This window comes from Aegilops tauschii, chromosome 2, assembly GCF_002575655.3.
Source record: "Aegilops tauschii subsp. strangulata cultivar AL8/78 chromosome 2, Aet v6.0, whole genome shotgun sequence".
NCBI lineage: Eukaryota > Viridiplantae > Streptophyta > Magnoliopsida > Poales > Poaceae > Aegilops > Aegilops tauschii.
Window position 1 is genome coordinate 134,134,115 of NC_053036.3, and position 15,976 is coordinate 134,150,090.

The following is a 15,976-nucleotide window of genomic DNA, read 5'->3' on the forward strand; positions in this document are numbered from 1 at the left end:
AACCTGCAAACCAAATCAAGTTGCGTTCTCCATTTATCGCCAATCAAAGTCCTACGGAATTGGATGTTCAGAGGAGTTAATCCAAGAATGGACTGAACATTAGCATCTTTCTTTCAAACAATATTGTGAAGTGGCAGGCAGATACTGAACCGCAAGCGGGTTGTCACGTAGCGAGACATCTTCACATAAACTCGTGGAATGACACCAACTTCAACCGAGCCTCTCACAGAAAAAGAGGACTTTACCTTCATCAAACCCTTTCAATACAGAGAATCAGTTGGTTTGTTATCCACTTGAGATAGCTTCTTGGAATATAAGTATTTATTACGAAGGAGCTCTTGCCATACACATTCCTCGGTTTGTAGCTTGAATGGTAATTTACTAAGCAATCACTTCTTCTTTATTTCCAAGTTTTTGATACCCAACCCTCATGGTCCTTAGGCCTACACTAGATATCTCATTTAGATAGTCGATACTTCCGTTTGTGCCCATCACATTGCGAGAAGAAACTAGGCCGACAAACTCAAGTCTTTTCAATACCACCTGGGTACTTAAAAAAAAGATAGCATGAACATGGGCAAACTTGTGAGAACCACGTTGATAAGAGCTAATCGTGCCCATTTGACATGAGTTTACCCTTCCAACAACTTGCTTTTTTTCGAAACAATCCTCAATAATTTCCTTTCTTTTTAGTGAGCTTACGACGATGAATGGGCCAAGATAAGTAAATGGGAGACTTCCTACCTCACACTCGAATAACTAACAATATTGCTTTTCTATTTCTTTGGTTCTACCAAAGCAAAAGGTTCACTTTTATAAAATTTTATTTGAGACTAGTAAGCCTCTGAAAAACAAAGGATCAATTTCATCTTGGCCCCCTTTGCAAATCATTCTAAATAAAAAAATGTATCGTCAACATATTGAGTGGAATTCACCCATTGATCTAGCCATCCTTAGCCCATGCTATAAGGATGGCCAACATATCGGCGATGACATTAAATAGGATGGGAGACATAGGATCACCATGTGTTAAACCTTTCAAGGTCTACAAAATAATGATCAATAGCATAATTTACCTTGACCCCAACGCTCCCATCCTAGACAAAAGATTCAACATGCTGATCCCATTCCGCGATGAACTCTTTTATATGAGAGCTTGTTGAAAAAAATTCCATTGGAAGCTAATAAATAGTTTCATGTAGAATGACCACCCCCTCCAAGATATTTTGTCCAGGCATGAAAGTCGCTTGCGTAGGGCGGACCACTGAATGAGCGATAGTGAAGAGCCTATTACTACTTAGTTTTTGTGAATATTTTGAAGCTGAGGTTCAACAAGCAAATAGGTCTTAACTGTTCAATAGGAATTGGCTCTTCCTTCTTAGGAAGAAAAATGGTTATCCCAAAATTGGGGTGAAACAATGATAAGTCATCATTTAAAAGATCCTTGAACATGGGTAGAAAGCCGGTTTTAGTTATCTCCCAACACTCATCGTAGAATTTAGCAATGAACCCATCTGGTCCCAGAGCTTTCTTTCTTTCCATTTGAGAAATGGCGTCGAAAATCTCCTTCTCTAAGAAATGTGATGTCAAAATAGCATTTTCATCCAGAGAAAGTTGAGGTATATTGCCAGTCACCTCCTCGTCCATCATGATGAAATTGGAGTTTGGATGTCAAAACAAACGCTTATAATATTTTGCAATATATGCCTTAGCCATATCCTGACCAACAATAGCACATTCATCTTGGTTGAGTTGGTAATTTTTTTCCTACGCTTTCCATTTGCAATAAAATGGAAAAACTATGTATTATCATCCCCCGAACAAGCTCCCCCCCCCCCCCCCCCCCCCCGCATAAGTTTGGCCAAAAACCCATCCGTCAGGATCTTCCATGCAGAGGGGTGAAAATTCGGCCTTGATATCTAAAGTGTTAACAATGTCCATCAGGCGCTCTTATAAAACACCACTCAAATTCTTCACCCAACTCCAAAGAGACTGCCTAAGATGACATATCTTGAACTACCAATGTTCAATATTAGTTGCACCTCTCGTTTCGTTAGACTATTCTTGAGCCACCAATCATGGAAACCTTCCCTTTCAAACAAAAATGTTTCAAAAGAGAAGGCAACTTTGTTCCTCAAATGAGTAATCTCACCGGAGTCCAAAAGAAGAGGTGCATAATCAGAAATACTTCTCCGGAGAGCTTTGACAGTCACGAGATATATTTTTTCATCTATATTATATCAATCAGGTCCTTCACGGAATATTTATTGTAGTTCCTTTTTTTTACTCTGCATATTAGGTTTCATTAGGACAAGTCTTTGACAAAAAAACAGAATATTAATTTGTGTGGAGGCCTAATATGCAGTGGAAAAATGGGAGAGAGTATCATGCAGTACAAAAATTAGAACATTAAATCAGGGTCCCTTGAAATGTTCGAAAAACGATGTCCCTTTTCCCGTCTATTTCCAATAATCAATTTGCGGGAAGAGTTCCAATAATCTTGACCAATTGTAAAGTACTAAAGTCCATTCATTCCAGAAATTTCTTCCCGGTTCCAGGACCATGACTTCGTATACATACGTGTGTCACATCTGTAAGATCACTTCATCACCAAACTTGCTTTTGACTCTGTCTTGAGCGTATCCATGGCGGTGTGTTCTTTCTTGAATTTTACCATAATAACGAACTTATTCGGTGTTGATGACCAGCACAGAGACCTGTATGATTTCCATTTTTTACTATTCATTGTCAACCTATAGTCTTGGTAAACGAAACACTTTCAAGTTCCACCTGTTAATTTCCAGGGTATTTCCCTGATTCCCTCTATCTATATATATATAGAAACACTCTCTGGCTTCCCTAAAAAAAAAATAGTACCACTCTCTGGCAGACACTACGCCGGTGCACTTCCACCACCTGTAGTCAGCGAGTGTAATCTTACGACCACTTCACTAAAGATCTGCCACTTCCACCAACGGTACAGTACTACATTTCTACAGTATCATATCATCGGATCAATGAGACTTTTACTCATCTTTGCGTATTCATCACTTGTCTTTGAGCAGAGCAGGAACCGTACGTGTCATCAGGTTCTAATCAATGGCGGAGATGGTCAGCTCCGCGGTTGTCGGGGAGACAGTAAACCAGATCGTATCTGGTCTGATTGACATGCATGAAGAGAGACCAGAGCAGACGGAGCAGATGGAGAGGCTGGAGATGGCGCACATCAAGCTGGAGGCGGCGCTCGAGACATCCGGCAAGTGGCAGATCAACGACGCGTCGCTGCTCCGCTGGCGCCACAAGCTGAAGCGCGCGGCCCAGGAGTGCGACGTCGCGCTGCGCAAGTGCAAACAGCGCGCCGTGGAAGACGAGGAGAAGGAGGAGGAGGTCAGGGGCTCCTCCTTCCCTAGGCGGCTGGCCCATGCCACCAGGTCGTTCGTCACCGGCTTCTTCCGCCGTGACACCGGCGGCGGCGCGGCCGTCCGGAGGTTCGAGTGGTTCGCCGACGGCGCCAACGAGTTCCTGAGGTTCGTCGAGCTCGGCGGCACGCCATGCGGGTACATGTTCTTCGACCCTCTCATCGGGCGCCTCCTCGCCGGCCAAGAGCTACGGTACAGGCTGGTCCGGGGAAGCCAGTACCACCTGTTCTGCGTCCGCCCCATCAGCTTCGAGGACCGCGGGGTGGAGGCCAAGATGCTCTTCGTGTACGAGGACGACGAGGCGCCGGAGAAGAACCTGTGCCTGGGCTCCATCCTGCGGCTCTCGGAGAGCACGGACGTCGTCGGGATCACCATCAAGTGCTTGCAGCTGGTGACCCCTCATTTCAGGTCCACGGCGGAGTCCGCGAGGAAGGAGCTCGCCGGGCTGCCCACGCAGGACTTCTCCTGGGTGCCGTACCTCGACTCCGGCCACAAGGATCACTGGAACAGCATCCACAGCAGCCTGACCCAATGGTTCCGTCCGAACCCACTCTGCTGCAAGCAGCAGCACGACGAGCTCCAGCCCCGCAGCAGCAGCAGGGGCACCACACGCACAACGAGACCGTCAGATGTTTCTCTAGAGCCGGTCATCGAAGTGTTCCTGCAGCGCCACATCCCGCTGTCCGAGTACAACGTGCACAGAACCAAGAGCACTGTCCAAGGCGAGAGGGGCTGTCTGAAAGACGTGCCACACCTGAAACTCGGGCTCCTCTTCTCCCCCCATGGATCCGCAGAGGACCTGGTGCCGGCGGTCGAGAGCTCCGCAATCGAGGTGATCGACGGCGAGGAGCAGAGCGGCATGCACACAAACATCAGCCTGGAGCAGCTGGACGAGGTGATGCTGCCCAAGGCGATAGATTGCCTCTACAAGAGGCCTGAGGCCACGGCGTACCAGATGTTCTGGAAGTCCAAGCACGGCACCGCATTCCTGCAGGTCGAGAAGACGAGCTTGGTGAAGATGCCGCCGACGAGGATCGGAGAGGCTGGGGCAAGAAGGTTGGCGATCCAGCGACGCCGAGACCCGAAGCTGGAGAGGTGGATACAGGTGGTCATAGACTTCCTCAATCTCTGGGTTGCACACGCACCCCATCAGCTGCGGAGCTCGTTCATCGAATGGATTCACAAGGCCAATGAAATGAAACAAGCGCCGCAGGAAAGAGCTACTACTTCATACTAGAACAAGTCCGTGGACAGAGTTGAGACACTTATCATGAGACGAAGGGAGTGTCAAATAGAAGAAGCTGCAGAGCTCACTGCTCAGTACTGTTACACACTTGGCCACACACGTTTGAAAAAGGATTTAAATTCAAGCCCGTGTCTATCAAATATATTTAATAAAGAGATAGAAAAAGAATGGTGAAGATTCTCCAATCTAAATATTATGATATTTTAGCGGTGTATAGGCAAGTCCGCAAGTGCTTTTTGTGGCAAAATATTTTATGCTCGAAACACCCAACCTTTGATGTGTGGGGTATATGTTTTGTGAAGCATGTATTTTTATGCGATAACGCCTGCATGGGGAGAAATGATGACGGCGATATTTATGTGCTATGGCTCTTTTTGAAGATGTGTGTGCGGGGTATTCTATGTGTGTTGCTCAACAGTTTGTGTTGATTTTTGCTTTTTTTTGTGTGAATTAACCGGACAATTTTCTTCCGCTTAATTAGGACGAGGCAAGTCTTCTGCCTCCGTTTCAATAAAAATTGTTCAAAATGGCTGAGTTACATTTTCATACAATTGTGTCATAATATGTTTGTTTCCAATTTGATGAAAGATAAAAGACACCCTTTTTGTCAACTCTAGTTGATTAGTAGGAATGTTTTCAAAAATAAAATTCAGCACTCTAGTTGAATGCATCGAGTGGAATTGAGTACACTTTGGTTCCAGCAGCTCATAAGCCTTGATTTGTTCTCCAGCCCTAGCTACAAGCCTACAACTTTGAGACGTGTTCACTTGTACACTTCTACTGCATAAAACATTTCCTTTGAACTTTTGAAAAAAAATTCATTTTTTTCAAGGAACTAATAAAAATCCTATTTCAACCTCCACATGACTCTTGAGTGGAACTGAGGCCCTCAACCCCTTTCCTGGAGTCGGCTAGGGTGGTGTCTGAGATGGTCATGATGGTAATGGCCAGAGTCAGCTTGTCGGTTCACTAAACCGACCCAAAAATCGAGGCTAATGGGTCATGTGGGCGGGTGAACGAGATTTGGGTCAACAACCCGGCACCGGGTGACCCGCTCGGCCAGTCTTATATCTCACAGCAGCTGCAATTTTCATCGCGTCGGGGTGTCGTAGGACCTAATTTTTGCGAAGCAATCTGTCGTATAATTTTCGATGAACGCTCGGTATATGAACAACAAAATTGTCTTTGTATATTTTGGCAAGATGAGCGCGTAGAAAACCACAAGCAAACGGCTAGATTTTTTCTATTAACCACGTATTAGAAATCTCATTGATTCTTACACTAGTCAGATTTCAATAAACCGTGCATAATTTTAACATTTTTTTTTGTGGGAAGCATAATTTTAACATCTCTTTTTTTAGGCAAACATCTCGTTTCTCCACTGGGCAAGAATTTGGATCGACCTGAAATACTCATCGGACCAACAAGATCACTGACTATTCTTTATATGGATCGGCCCGTGGCCTCTCAAATTGGCCTTCGGGGGCCATAGGGGCCGGGTCAAAGGCCAGGTCCGGATCGGCCCATTCCCGTCCTGACCCAACGGTGCTCTTGTTCCCATCTGGGTCCTTTGTGCATAAGGGTTGACGCGTGTGCAATTGTAGTTTTCTTCGGATCCCTGCCATTTCTTGAAAAATAAAAATCGAGGCCCTGGGGTTCAAGGAACAAACCCCACCGATAGGGTTTAACAGGAAGGTTAGGAGAGCAGAGCAGCCGCCGTCCCGGAGGCCGGAGTCCCTCGCCGCCGAAACCCGCTCCCTCCCTCCACTCCCACCACATCACCCCTGCTACGACCGAAATCCCTTTCACTCGCAACCGGCGGCGTGGCCCGGACGCGAATCCCCTCTCGCCGGCGGCGTGGCCCCGACGCGATTCCTCTCGCCGGTAAGGATCATGGACCCTAGCTTGCTCGGAGTACTGTTCGTCCTGCTCCTGCCTTTTCGTTGCCGTCAAACATTCGAATCGAACCACGCCAGCCGTGCATTTCGGGTTCCATTTCCTGCATCTAGAACGAATTAGTGTTTCTGAGATTCCGCATCAATAGCCCTCCTAGCAGTTTGATTTGAGAAAATTTGGGGGTTCAACTGGATCCCCGTTCGGGGTTAATCCTTCTGCGTTAGCAGCCGTGAATCTGTCTCATACAAGGTTTTTTCTTCTTCTTCTTCAGTGCCCGTGTTCTGTAGCAGGGGATTTCTACGATGTCTTTTGCTAGTAGGATGGGGATTGTGCTGAGGAGGGCCTCGGGGTCCTCGAATTCGTCGCTGCTCCAGGCAGTAAGGTGCATGTCTTCTTCCAAGCTTTTTGTTGGAGGTATGCTCATATGAGATCACTGTTCTAGCTCCTTTTGATTCGAAGGTTCGTGCATATTATTGATGCCGGTGACTTATTTAATTACATCTCTGTTTTACCTCCTTTTAGGACTATCATATGCCACAGATGACCCAACTCTGAGGGATGCCTTTTCTGGCTATGGAGACGTCCTTGAAGGTTGTTTTCCCAATTAGTGCGACACATTTGATGTATATTTTTGCCATGTTGTTGTTAACACTTTCTTTCTTTTGGGATTGGGTTCAGCTAGAATCATCATGGACAGGGAGTCTGGCAGGTCAAAGGGCTTTGGATTTGTTACTTATGCATCTACAGAAGCTGCCGCGGCTGCCATTAGTGCCATGGATGGCAGGGTGATTTTAGAGATATCCCCTATGTGTTATTGCAGATATGCTATGACATTCATGCCTATTGTTTTGCTTTTATCCTCTGCACCACTTTGCAAATGTAGTCCCGAATTTCAGGTTGCATGTTTTTTTGCTTCAGGAGTAGCTTGTCCTATTGTCTATTCATTGTTCTTGTCTGCTGCCTTGTACATGACACTTGTCATGCGCTGCAACTGCCAAACTGTTTTATCAACGCAATGATGCAATATAATTAGCGTTATTGTCTTGATCTAAAGCGGAGATGTCTGAATTTGCATTGATTCACTGATCATTAAACTGTGCCACTCATCAATTTATGTTCTGTCAAGGATAATGGCAAGCATCTTCCCTTTTCCCGCCTTAGTTCACGACATACCTTCATACAAACATCAGCTCTATGAGTATTGACCCAATTATATGCTAGAGCTCCAGATCTTTGACATTTTGAGAAGCATATTGTTGTTAATCCATTGTTGTAACTTCCAAGAATCCGAAGCTGTTGGCACTTGTTTCCTAGATGCATCATTCCAGATGTTAATAGATCGCATGATTCATAAACTGATGAACACCAGGGAATGCATGTTTAGGGAGTAGCAGACTATTCTCAATTTTGGCATATCGTTGCATGAGATAACTGTTCCTGTAAATATTTGAATTATTTTGACTTAATTTATGTCTAGGATATCTTGCTGAGCTGTAAAATTTACCTGCCCTGATGCTTGCGGAAATGTTGTTCTATCATCGGAACTTGGGGATTGTTTTCTGCCTTGATTAAAGTTGCACCATTTCTAAAATATGGATATACCTGTCATTATCAAGCTGACTGTTATGTTTATCTTTTGCAAATTTGTAACGCATCCATCTGCTTTAGGACCTTCACGGACGAATGATAAAGGTAGAATACGCCAGTGACCGTGCTGGTGGGACACGTGGAGGTGGATACGGCACTGGTAATTACGGAAGTGGCGGATATGGCGGCGCGGGATTTGGAAGCGGCGGCGGTGGATATGCTGGCAATGGTGGTTGTTACGGAAGTGGCGGATATGGCAGCACGGGATATGGAAGTGGTGGTGATGGATATGCGGGCAATGGTGCTGATTATGGAAGTGCAGGGCATGGCAGTGGTGGTGGATATGGTAATGCGGGATATGGTGGTTACAGTAGTGCTGCAGGTGGCGGCGAGTATTCTAGCATCAACAACAATGCTGTTGCTGGTGGCTATGGCGGCATTGACGGAAGCTACAATAATGCCAGCAACTCGGGCGGAAGTGCTGGTAGCTATGGCGGTGCTTGCGAAATCTACAATAATGCCAGCAACTCTGGTGGAAGTGCTGGTGGCTATGGCGGCAGTGGCGGAAGCTACAATAATGCCAGCAACTCGGTCGGTAGTGCTGGTAGCTATGGCGGCGGTGGCGGAATCTACAATAATGCCAGCAACTCAGGTGGAAATGTTGGTGGCTACGGCGGCGGTGGCGGAAGCTACAATAATGCCAGCAACTCGGGTGGAAGTGCTGGTGGCTACGGCGGCGGTGGCGGAAGCTACAGTAATGCCAGCAACTCGGGTGGAAGTGCTGGTGGCTACGGCGGCGGTGGCGGAAGCTACAATAATGCCAGCAACTCGGGTGGAAGTGCTGGTGGCTACGGCGGCGGTGGCGGAAGCTACAATAATGCCAGCAACTCGGGTGGAAGTGCTGGTGACTACGGCGGCTGTGGCAGAAGCTACAATAATGCCGGCAACTCAGGTGGAAGTGCTGGTGGCTACGGCGGCGGTGGCGGAAGCTACAATAATTGCAGCAACTCGGGTGGAAGTGCTGGTGGCTATGGCGGCGGTGGCGGAAGCTACAATAATGCCAGCAACTCGGGTGGAAGTGCTGGTGGCTACGGCGGCGGTGGCGGAAGCTACAATAATGCCAGCAATTCGGGTGGAGGTGCTGGTAGCTACGGCGGCGCTGGTGGCTATGGCGCGGGCAACTACAACAGCGGAGCTGGCGGCAATGCAGTCTTCGGCGAAAAGACCGGCAGTTTCAGTAGTGGGTATTCTGCTGTTGCTGGTGGCAACAACGGCAGCGCTGGTGGGAACAATTTCCCCAACATGTATGGTGCCGGCAACTACAACAGCGGAGCTGGCGGCAATGCAGTCCTCGGTGAAAAGACTGGCAGTTTCAGCAGTGGGCATTCTGCTGTTGCTGGTGGCAACAACGGCAGTGCTGGTGGGAACAATTCCCCCAACACCTATGGTGCCGGCAACTTCAACAGCGGAGCTGGCAGCAATGCAGTCTTCGGCGAGAAGACCGACAGTTTCAGCAGAGGGAATTCTGTTGTTGCTGGTGGCAACAACGGCGGCTACAGTGCTGGTGGATACAATTCCCCCAACACCTTTGGTGCAGGAAACTACAACAGCGGAGCTGGCAACAATGCAGTCTTGGGCGGAAGCACTGGCAGTTTCAGCAGCGGGCATTCTGCGGTTGCTGGTGGCAACAACGGCGGCTACAGTGCTTGTGGGTACAATTCCCCCAACACCTTTGGTGCCGGAAACTACAACAGCGGAGCTGGCGACAGTGCAGTCTTGGGTGGAAGCACTGGCAGTTTCAGCAGCGGGCATTCTGCGGTTGCTGGTGGCAACAACGGCGGCAACTTTGCTGGAAATGTGAGCGGCAACTTTCCTGGCAGCCGCAATGGCAGCAGCTATGCCGGAGGATTCGGCGGCGCCGAGACCCTTGGAGCTAGCAAGGTGCAGTACAACGGCCAAGACGACCTGCTGGGTGCTGACTACTTCTCCGAGTCGGAGGACCGTCATGCGGGCAGGTCAGCGTAACTTTACAGTGTCGCGGAACATCTTGTGATGCAAAGGTAACAATAATGAATGCCCGGCGGGTGCTTTTTGTTAGAGAAAACCCAAAGCTTGATGATGCCTCTGGGGTAGGTTATTAAGTAAAGAAGAAGTGTTTAGGTATTCTGCTTTGGTTTTGCATGCTATTTTGAGACGAGAACAGTTATGGTGATGCTTCTGGCAACGATTACTCCTTTTTATCGTGTATATCGAGATGGAAAATGGCTGTTTAGCCTGTTGATTAGGCTGTGTGATCAGCCTGTTCATCCTACTGCGTGACAATGTAAGTTCACACGTGCTGCGCAGGTAAGAGGGATGTTGCCATCTTTACAGTTGACAGTGTAGTCATTTGCTTTACCTCAACTTATCCCTTCCTCGTGTATGTGCCACATGTGCCCGCTTGTAGATTGATGTGGCATTCAGCAATGATGTCATCATGGCATCTGTGCTCGGTCCGTTAGAGCAGATGCCAAATGCTAACCCTGCTTCAAACCCCAATTTCGTGCCCGAGTCTTATATAATCAGTTGCTTTATATGTAAAGCGTGTTTCGAGAATCTTATATAATCATACTAAAAAGTTATGTCTGCTTCAACGCAACACAAGGCGCTAAGTATCATCGCTCAAAGTGAAATCCACTGTAACTCAACTCTTGAACACACGTTCACGTGCGCAACATACCATGACGTGTCAAATTTCAGCGCACACGAAGTTTCGTGGAAAGTCCCACAGAGTAAAACCCATCAGTGTACATTTTCCTCAATCGGAGACACACATCTTCTGTGGCAAAGTCACGAGGCCAAACATTTCAGTGATGCTAGTAGGCAGAGCCAGCCACACGCATTCACTCACCAACACCATCTTTTGAGTGTCCAAAGCAAACTGGAATCGAGGTAGTTGCGATAGGCTAGGCACTGGGTCTGGACTCTGTAGTTGAAGGCCGGCCAAAAACCCTCTTTTCCCCCTGTTCATCTCCATCCTCCCCAGTCCCCAGTTCTCACTTCTCAGGGAAGAGGAAGACACCACCCAAGGTCCAAGGACGACGTGCGCGGGCCGGAGAAGTACAATGGCGCCGCTCGCCGGAGCCGCCGTCGCCTCCTGCATGATCCTGCTCCTCCTGCTCGTCCCCTGCGCCCAGGGCCAGGGGCAACCACCCGAGGCGCCGGAGGAGGCTTGGGCCGAGAGGCAACCACCCGAGGCGTCGGAGGACGCTTTGACGCTGCTCTTGTCCGAGGGCGGGTGCGGCGCCTTCGCCGGCCTCGTCGCCGCGATGGCCGGCGTGGGTGACGCGTTCCGCGAGCAGATCGGCAGTGACCTGGGGCTCACCATCCTCTGCCCTGACGACGAGGCTGTGTGGCCGTTCATCCCGAGGTTCCATAGCCTCACCGTCGACGAGCAGGTCGCGGTTCTCCTGTACCACGGCCTGACGATGGCTTACTCCGAGGAGCTGCTCAGCCAGGTCCACTGGGAGTGGGAGGTGTTGACGTTTGATGGGGAGCAGACACTCACCATCCGTCACTACAGAGGCAGGGCGATACTTTCTCCGTGGCCGCCGTCGTCACGGAACGAGGCCAGGATCACCAAGACGGTCGTCGACGACGACCATCTCGCCGTCTACCTCATCGACGCCGTGCTGATTCCGACAGAGCTGAAGTCTGTGTCCCTGTTCTGGGCCGTAGTGGTACCTTTCCTACTTGTTGCCGTTGGAATCGCCTTGTGAGTACCTCTTGTCGTGCTGTAGATGCTAATTACTTTCTGCAGTACATCTACGAACCCACTTCTCTGAATTTATCTATCTGTAGATCAGTACATTTGTGACTTGCGGACCTGCTCACCAAAATGACCAACAGTAATTACTAGGAAGATGGCGTATCTACCAACTACCGTATGAGCAGGCTACTGGCTGCCAACTGATTACTAGGAAGATGCCTGGAGCTAAGTTGTTCTACAACATAACCATCATGCGCACGAAGCAAGTGTAAATAGAGACAATGTGCTTGTATTTCCAACGAGTATATAGCAAAAAACAACCACATTACAGCCAGGTCAACAAAAAACCAACCACTTTTCTTTGTTTCAAAATGCTACCACAAAATTGGTTCACTGTTCCAGAAAACCCAAATGACGATGTGATAGAATTAATCCGGTTTATACAGGTCGGGTCCGCCCCTAAACAAACCGTTTGTTGACCAGTTTGACTGTTAACTTACATGTGGGTCCCACATGTAAGTGTGCTCTTTCTCTCCCGTATCTTTCTTCTCTGCCCCTCCTTCCCTGATAGCCCCCCCCCCCCCCCCCCCACGCCCGGCGCCCGGCACAGCCACGGCCGCCGTCGCCAGAGCCATGTGGAGCGCCACCGCCAGGGACGGCCACCACGATGCCATGGGAGCACGCCGCCAGGTCCGCCCACCACCACACCATGGGACCGCCGCCGCCAGGGCCGGCCACCACCACGCCTGCCGCCGCCAGGGCCGACCATCACCACGCCCGGGCCGGACGCCACCCGGAGAGGAGCTAGCCGCCCCAGCCTTCGACCTAAACCGCCGTCAACAGCCGCGCCACCAGTCGCACCAGCTCGAGCACGGGCAGGGAGCAGCCCGCCGCCGCCGCTGCTTCCCGCTGACCACGGCTATCGCAGCCACGATCAGAGCAACGCCGGCCGACCAGGAGAGGTCTCTTCATCGGCTCCGGCGACGAGCTGGCCGCGAGGACCCGATTGTTTTTTAATTTTTCAGGGACCTGATTGTATTTCAAAGAATATTTGGGCCCACCTATCATAACCTGTCAATGCTCAACCTAACGGTCCACCTGACGAGTGTACCGAGCTGTCATAATAACGTTTAAAGTTAATCAACAGTCATTAGTGTGACATGGTAGTTTTTCGGAACAGCGAACCAATTTTGTAGTAGCATTTTTAAATATCATGAAAAGTGGTAGTTTTTTGTTGACCTAATGGTAGTTTTTTGCTGTATACTCTATTTCCAACTATTGGTGTTTGATTTGGACACCCGTGCTAGCTTACAAGTAAATTTTTTAGGAGAGGTAGCACATTTATATTAATAAAATCCACAAGTCACAATACACATATGACATCTCTCTGGATAACTCTAGAGAAATAGCACACTAGCACTAAATACGCTGCCGATCCGGCCAAAGCCGTCCTCCACCACAGGCTGCAGGTTGCGTGCCTACGTGTCTATGTATAAATCGTATATATTTACTAAAAAATAATTTGGATTTGGGCTTTCTGTACGTATGTCAATTTCTAACATTAGTCTGTAACTCAACTATTATGCTCTCTAAATCAAAGGGATATGTTTTATTAGTCTTCACTAGCGATTCATTTTAGGCCTTGTACAATGCAAGGTGCTTAGGGGAGGTGCTTAGAAAAATAAACCAGGCTTTCCTTAAGCGATGCTTAACCGGGTGCTTGCTTGAATTGCTCTAGCTTTTCGTAATCTTAATTATGTAATCTGTTATTATTATTATTTTGCGGGTGGCTAACTGTATCTATGTTTTCCCTGCAGATTCTTGCTGTTTCATGCACTTGTATATCTTTGTTCTCTTGTGTGTCAGCTGACAAGATGGTGTAAGGCTCGCGCTGCTGCCTACGCTTCGGCCGCCCGTGTCACTCCACATGGGCAAGGGCAACAACAAGAACATTAGTCTGTGGCCGCTTCAGAGTGCCTCGCCTCCCCGGGTCCTTCCCTCGTACTACTTCTGTTTGTGGTGCCAGATTTGACAGTTGTTTTCTCCGTCTTTGATGTTCGGCGGGGTGGTGGCATGGTCAGTTTATGAAGCAGCACGATCTAGGTCGGTGACTAACCTAAACACTTAAGATCTCCTCTCTTTCGTGTTATTTTTCTATGTATATATATTTATATCTATATATCTTTTGTCGGGAACACTTTCTATGTACATAGTAGTGTTTACTTACTTTTGGATCTAGGTTTCGTTTGATGTAACGAAATGCTGGTGAGCATGAGTTCAATATGTAGCAGTATTATTTTGAAAGCTGTGTTGAACTTCTATTGCAAGCATCCGTCCCTGGGGCTGGCTGCATTAGCATTTTTCTGTTGCTGTATTGGGTTATTAAAGAGAGGGTAGCATACTTTTTTTTGAATGTTGGTAGTTGATCTACCAAATTTATTGATCAGGAGAAAGAAGGTTGATCTAGTTTATGAGGGAAACCGGACCAAAAAACCATACAAACAGCGCCTTTTGGCGAACAACACACACATCCTCACGAGCCACAGGTCCCTCTGACCGGATCCACCTCCAGGACGATGCCCCCAAGAGAGAACGCGACACCGAATAGCGCCGCCATCGTCTGATCTAAACTAGATCAAGGGTTTCCCCCGGAGCACGTCGGGAAAGGCAAGGTGAGAGCAGCTACATCGATGCCTCCAACGAGGAAGCGACGCCAGAAAGCGCCGCCATCGGCGACTCCGGCCGCAACCGGAGTAGGACTTTCGCCGGCAGTCTCACCTGCATAGCCCGAACCCAGGATCCGACCAACCTACACACCAAACCACTATCCCTGCCTCCACGACCAACCGCACCTCCCCAGCGAGCTCGACGTGCTTCCAACCTTGCATCCACATTCCCCACTGAACGGAGGATGCAACCCCTAGCGGCGCCATTCGTCTCCCATTGGAAGGATGCAACCAAGCACAACGCCATTCGTCTCCCCGAGTATGCAACGCCTGCCGGCCATTCATCTCCCGACGAAGGATGCAACAAACCGCAGCGAGGCCATTCCTCTCCCTCCAGCCACCACCATCTCGTCCTCCTACCCGAGGCAGCGTCGAGCTCACCAAACCACCAAACAGGAGGATGCAACACCAGGCGAGGTGCCATTCATCTCCCACAGCTTTGCCCGACACCACCGCTACAGCCACCACATGGCAAAACGTCGCCGGAGTAGGCGCGAAACACAGTCGCACACCTATGGCGCCTAATGTCTCCTTGTGCCAGCCCACCATACATCCGCCGACACCACCTTGACAGCCTCCACTGGCGACTAGATCCGTCCACTACCGCGCCAGAGGAGCCACCCGCGCGCATCAGTGGGCTGTTGGGAAACGTTGCATGGAAAACAAAAAAATTTCTACGCACACGCAAGATCTATCAAGGAGATGCATAGCAACGAGAGGGGAGCGTGTGTCTACGTACCCTCGTAGACCGTAAGCGGAAGCGTTTGTTAACGCGGTTGATGTAGTCGAACTTCTTCGCGCTCCAACCGATTGAGTACCGAACGTACGACACCTCCGTGTTCAGCACACGTTCAGCTCGGTGATGTCCTCGCCTTCTTGATCCAGCAAGACGGTGAGGTAGTGGATGAGTTCCGGCAGCACGACTGCGTGGTGACGGTGATGGTGAAGCTACCTCCGCAGGATTTCGCCTAAGCACTACTAAAATATGACCGAGGGACTAAACTGTGGAGGGGGGCACTGCACACGACTAAGCAATTGTTGTGGTTATGTGTGGCGCCCCCCTCCCACATATATATAGGTGGGGGAGTGGTGAGAGGCCAAGGGGCGCCCCAAGTAGGGCCGAATCCTACTTGGGGTCTTTCCCTAGCCACGCCCCCCTTACCATATTTGCCGAAGGGGGGGAGGAAAGGGGGGAGAGGAAAGGAAGGGGGAGGCCGACTCCCCCCTTTCCTTCTCTCCCTAAGGGCTGCGGCCTAGGAGGGGTATGCCAGCCCCTTGTGGGCTGGTGTGTTCCCCCCTTTGGCCCATATGGCCCATTAACCTCCCGGGGTGTCCGGAACCCCTTCCGGTGACC

At 49.2% G+C, this 15,976-nt stretch overlaps 2 protein-coding genes across 6 annotated transcripts; both read left to right on the top strand.

Annotated features, from left to right (window-relative positions):
- The first annotated feature begins 2,219 nt into the window (after positions 1-2,219).
- Positions 2,220-10,395, top strand: LOC109742776 (uncharacterized). 5 transcript variants are annotated; one of them, XM_073508222.1, is made up of 5 exons: positions 6,267-6,549; positions 6,833-6,975; positions 7,084-7,152; positions 7,240-7,346; positions 8,230-10,395. In XM_073508222.1, the coding sequence occupies exons 2-5, from the start codon at positions 6,864-6,866 to the stop codon at positions 10,171-10,173; spliced, it is 2,232 nt and encodes a 743-aa protein (XP_073364323.1). In that variant the 5' UTR covers positions 6,267-6,549; positions 6,833-6,863; the 3' UTR covers positions 10,174-10,395. The 5 variants fall into 5 exon arrangements, 4 of the variants coding, with proteins under 4 accessions (XP_073364323.1, XP_073364324.1, XP_073364326.1 ...); XM_073508223.1 differs by having other exon boundaries at positions 6,274-6,549; positions 6,833-6,943; XR_012202082.1 differs by lacking the exon at positions 8,230-10,395 and having other exon boundaries at positions 2,220-6,549; positions 6,833-6,943; positions 7,240-7,501.
- Positions 10,396-11,073: 678 nt separating this feature from the next.
- Positions 11,074-14,200, top strand: LOC109742764 (fasciclin-like arabinogalactan protein 2). Its single transcript, XM_040400954.3, has 2 exons — positions 11,074-11,902; positions 13,714-14,200. The coding sequence occupies exons 1-2, from the start codon at positions 11,253-11,255 to the stop codon at positions 13,850-13,852; spliced, it is 789 nt and encodes a 262-aa protein (XP_040256888.1). The 5' UTR covers positions 11,074-11,252; the 3' UTR covers positions 13,853-14,200.
- Positions 14,201-15,976: the final 1,776 nt, after the last annotated feature.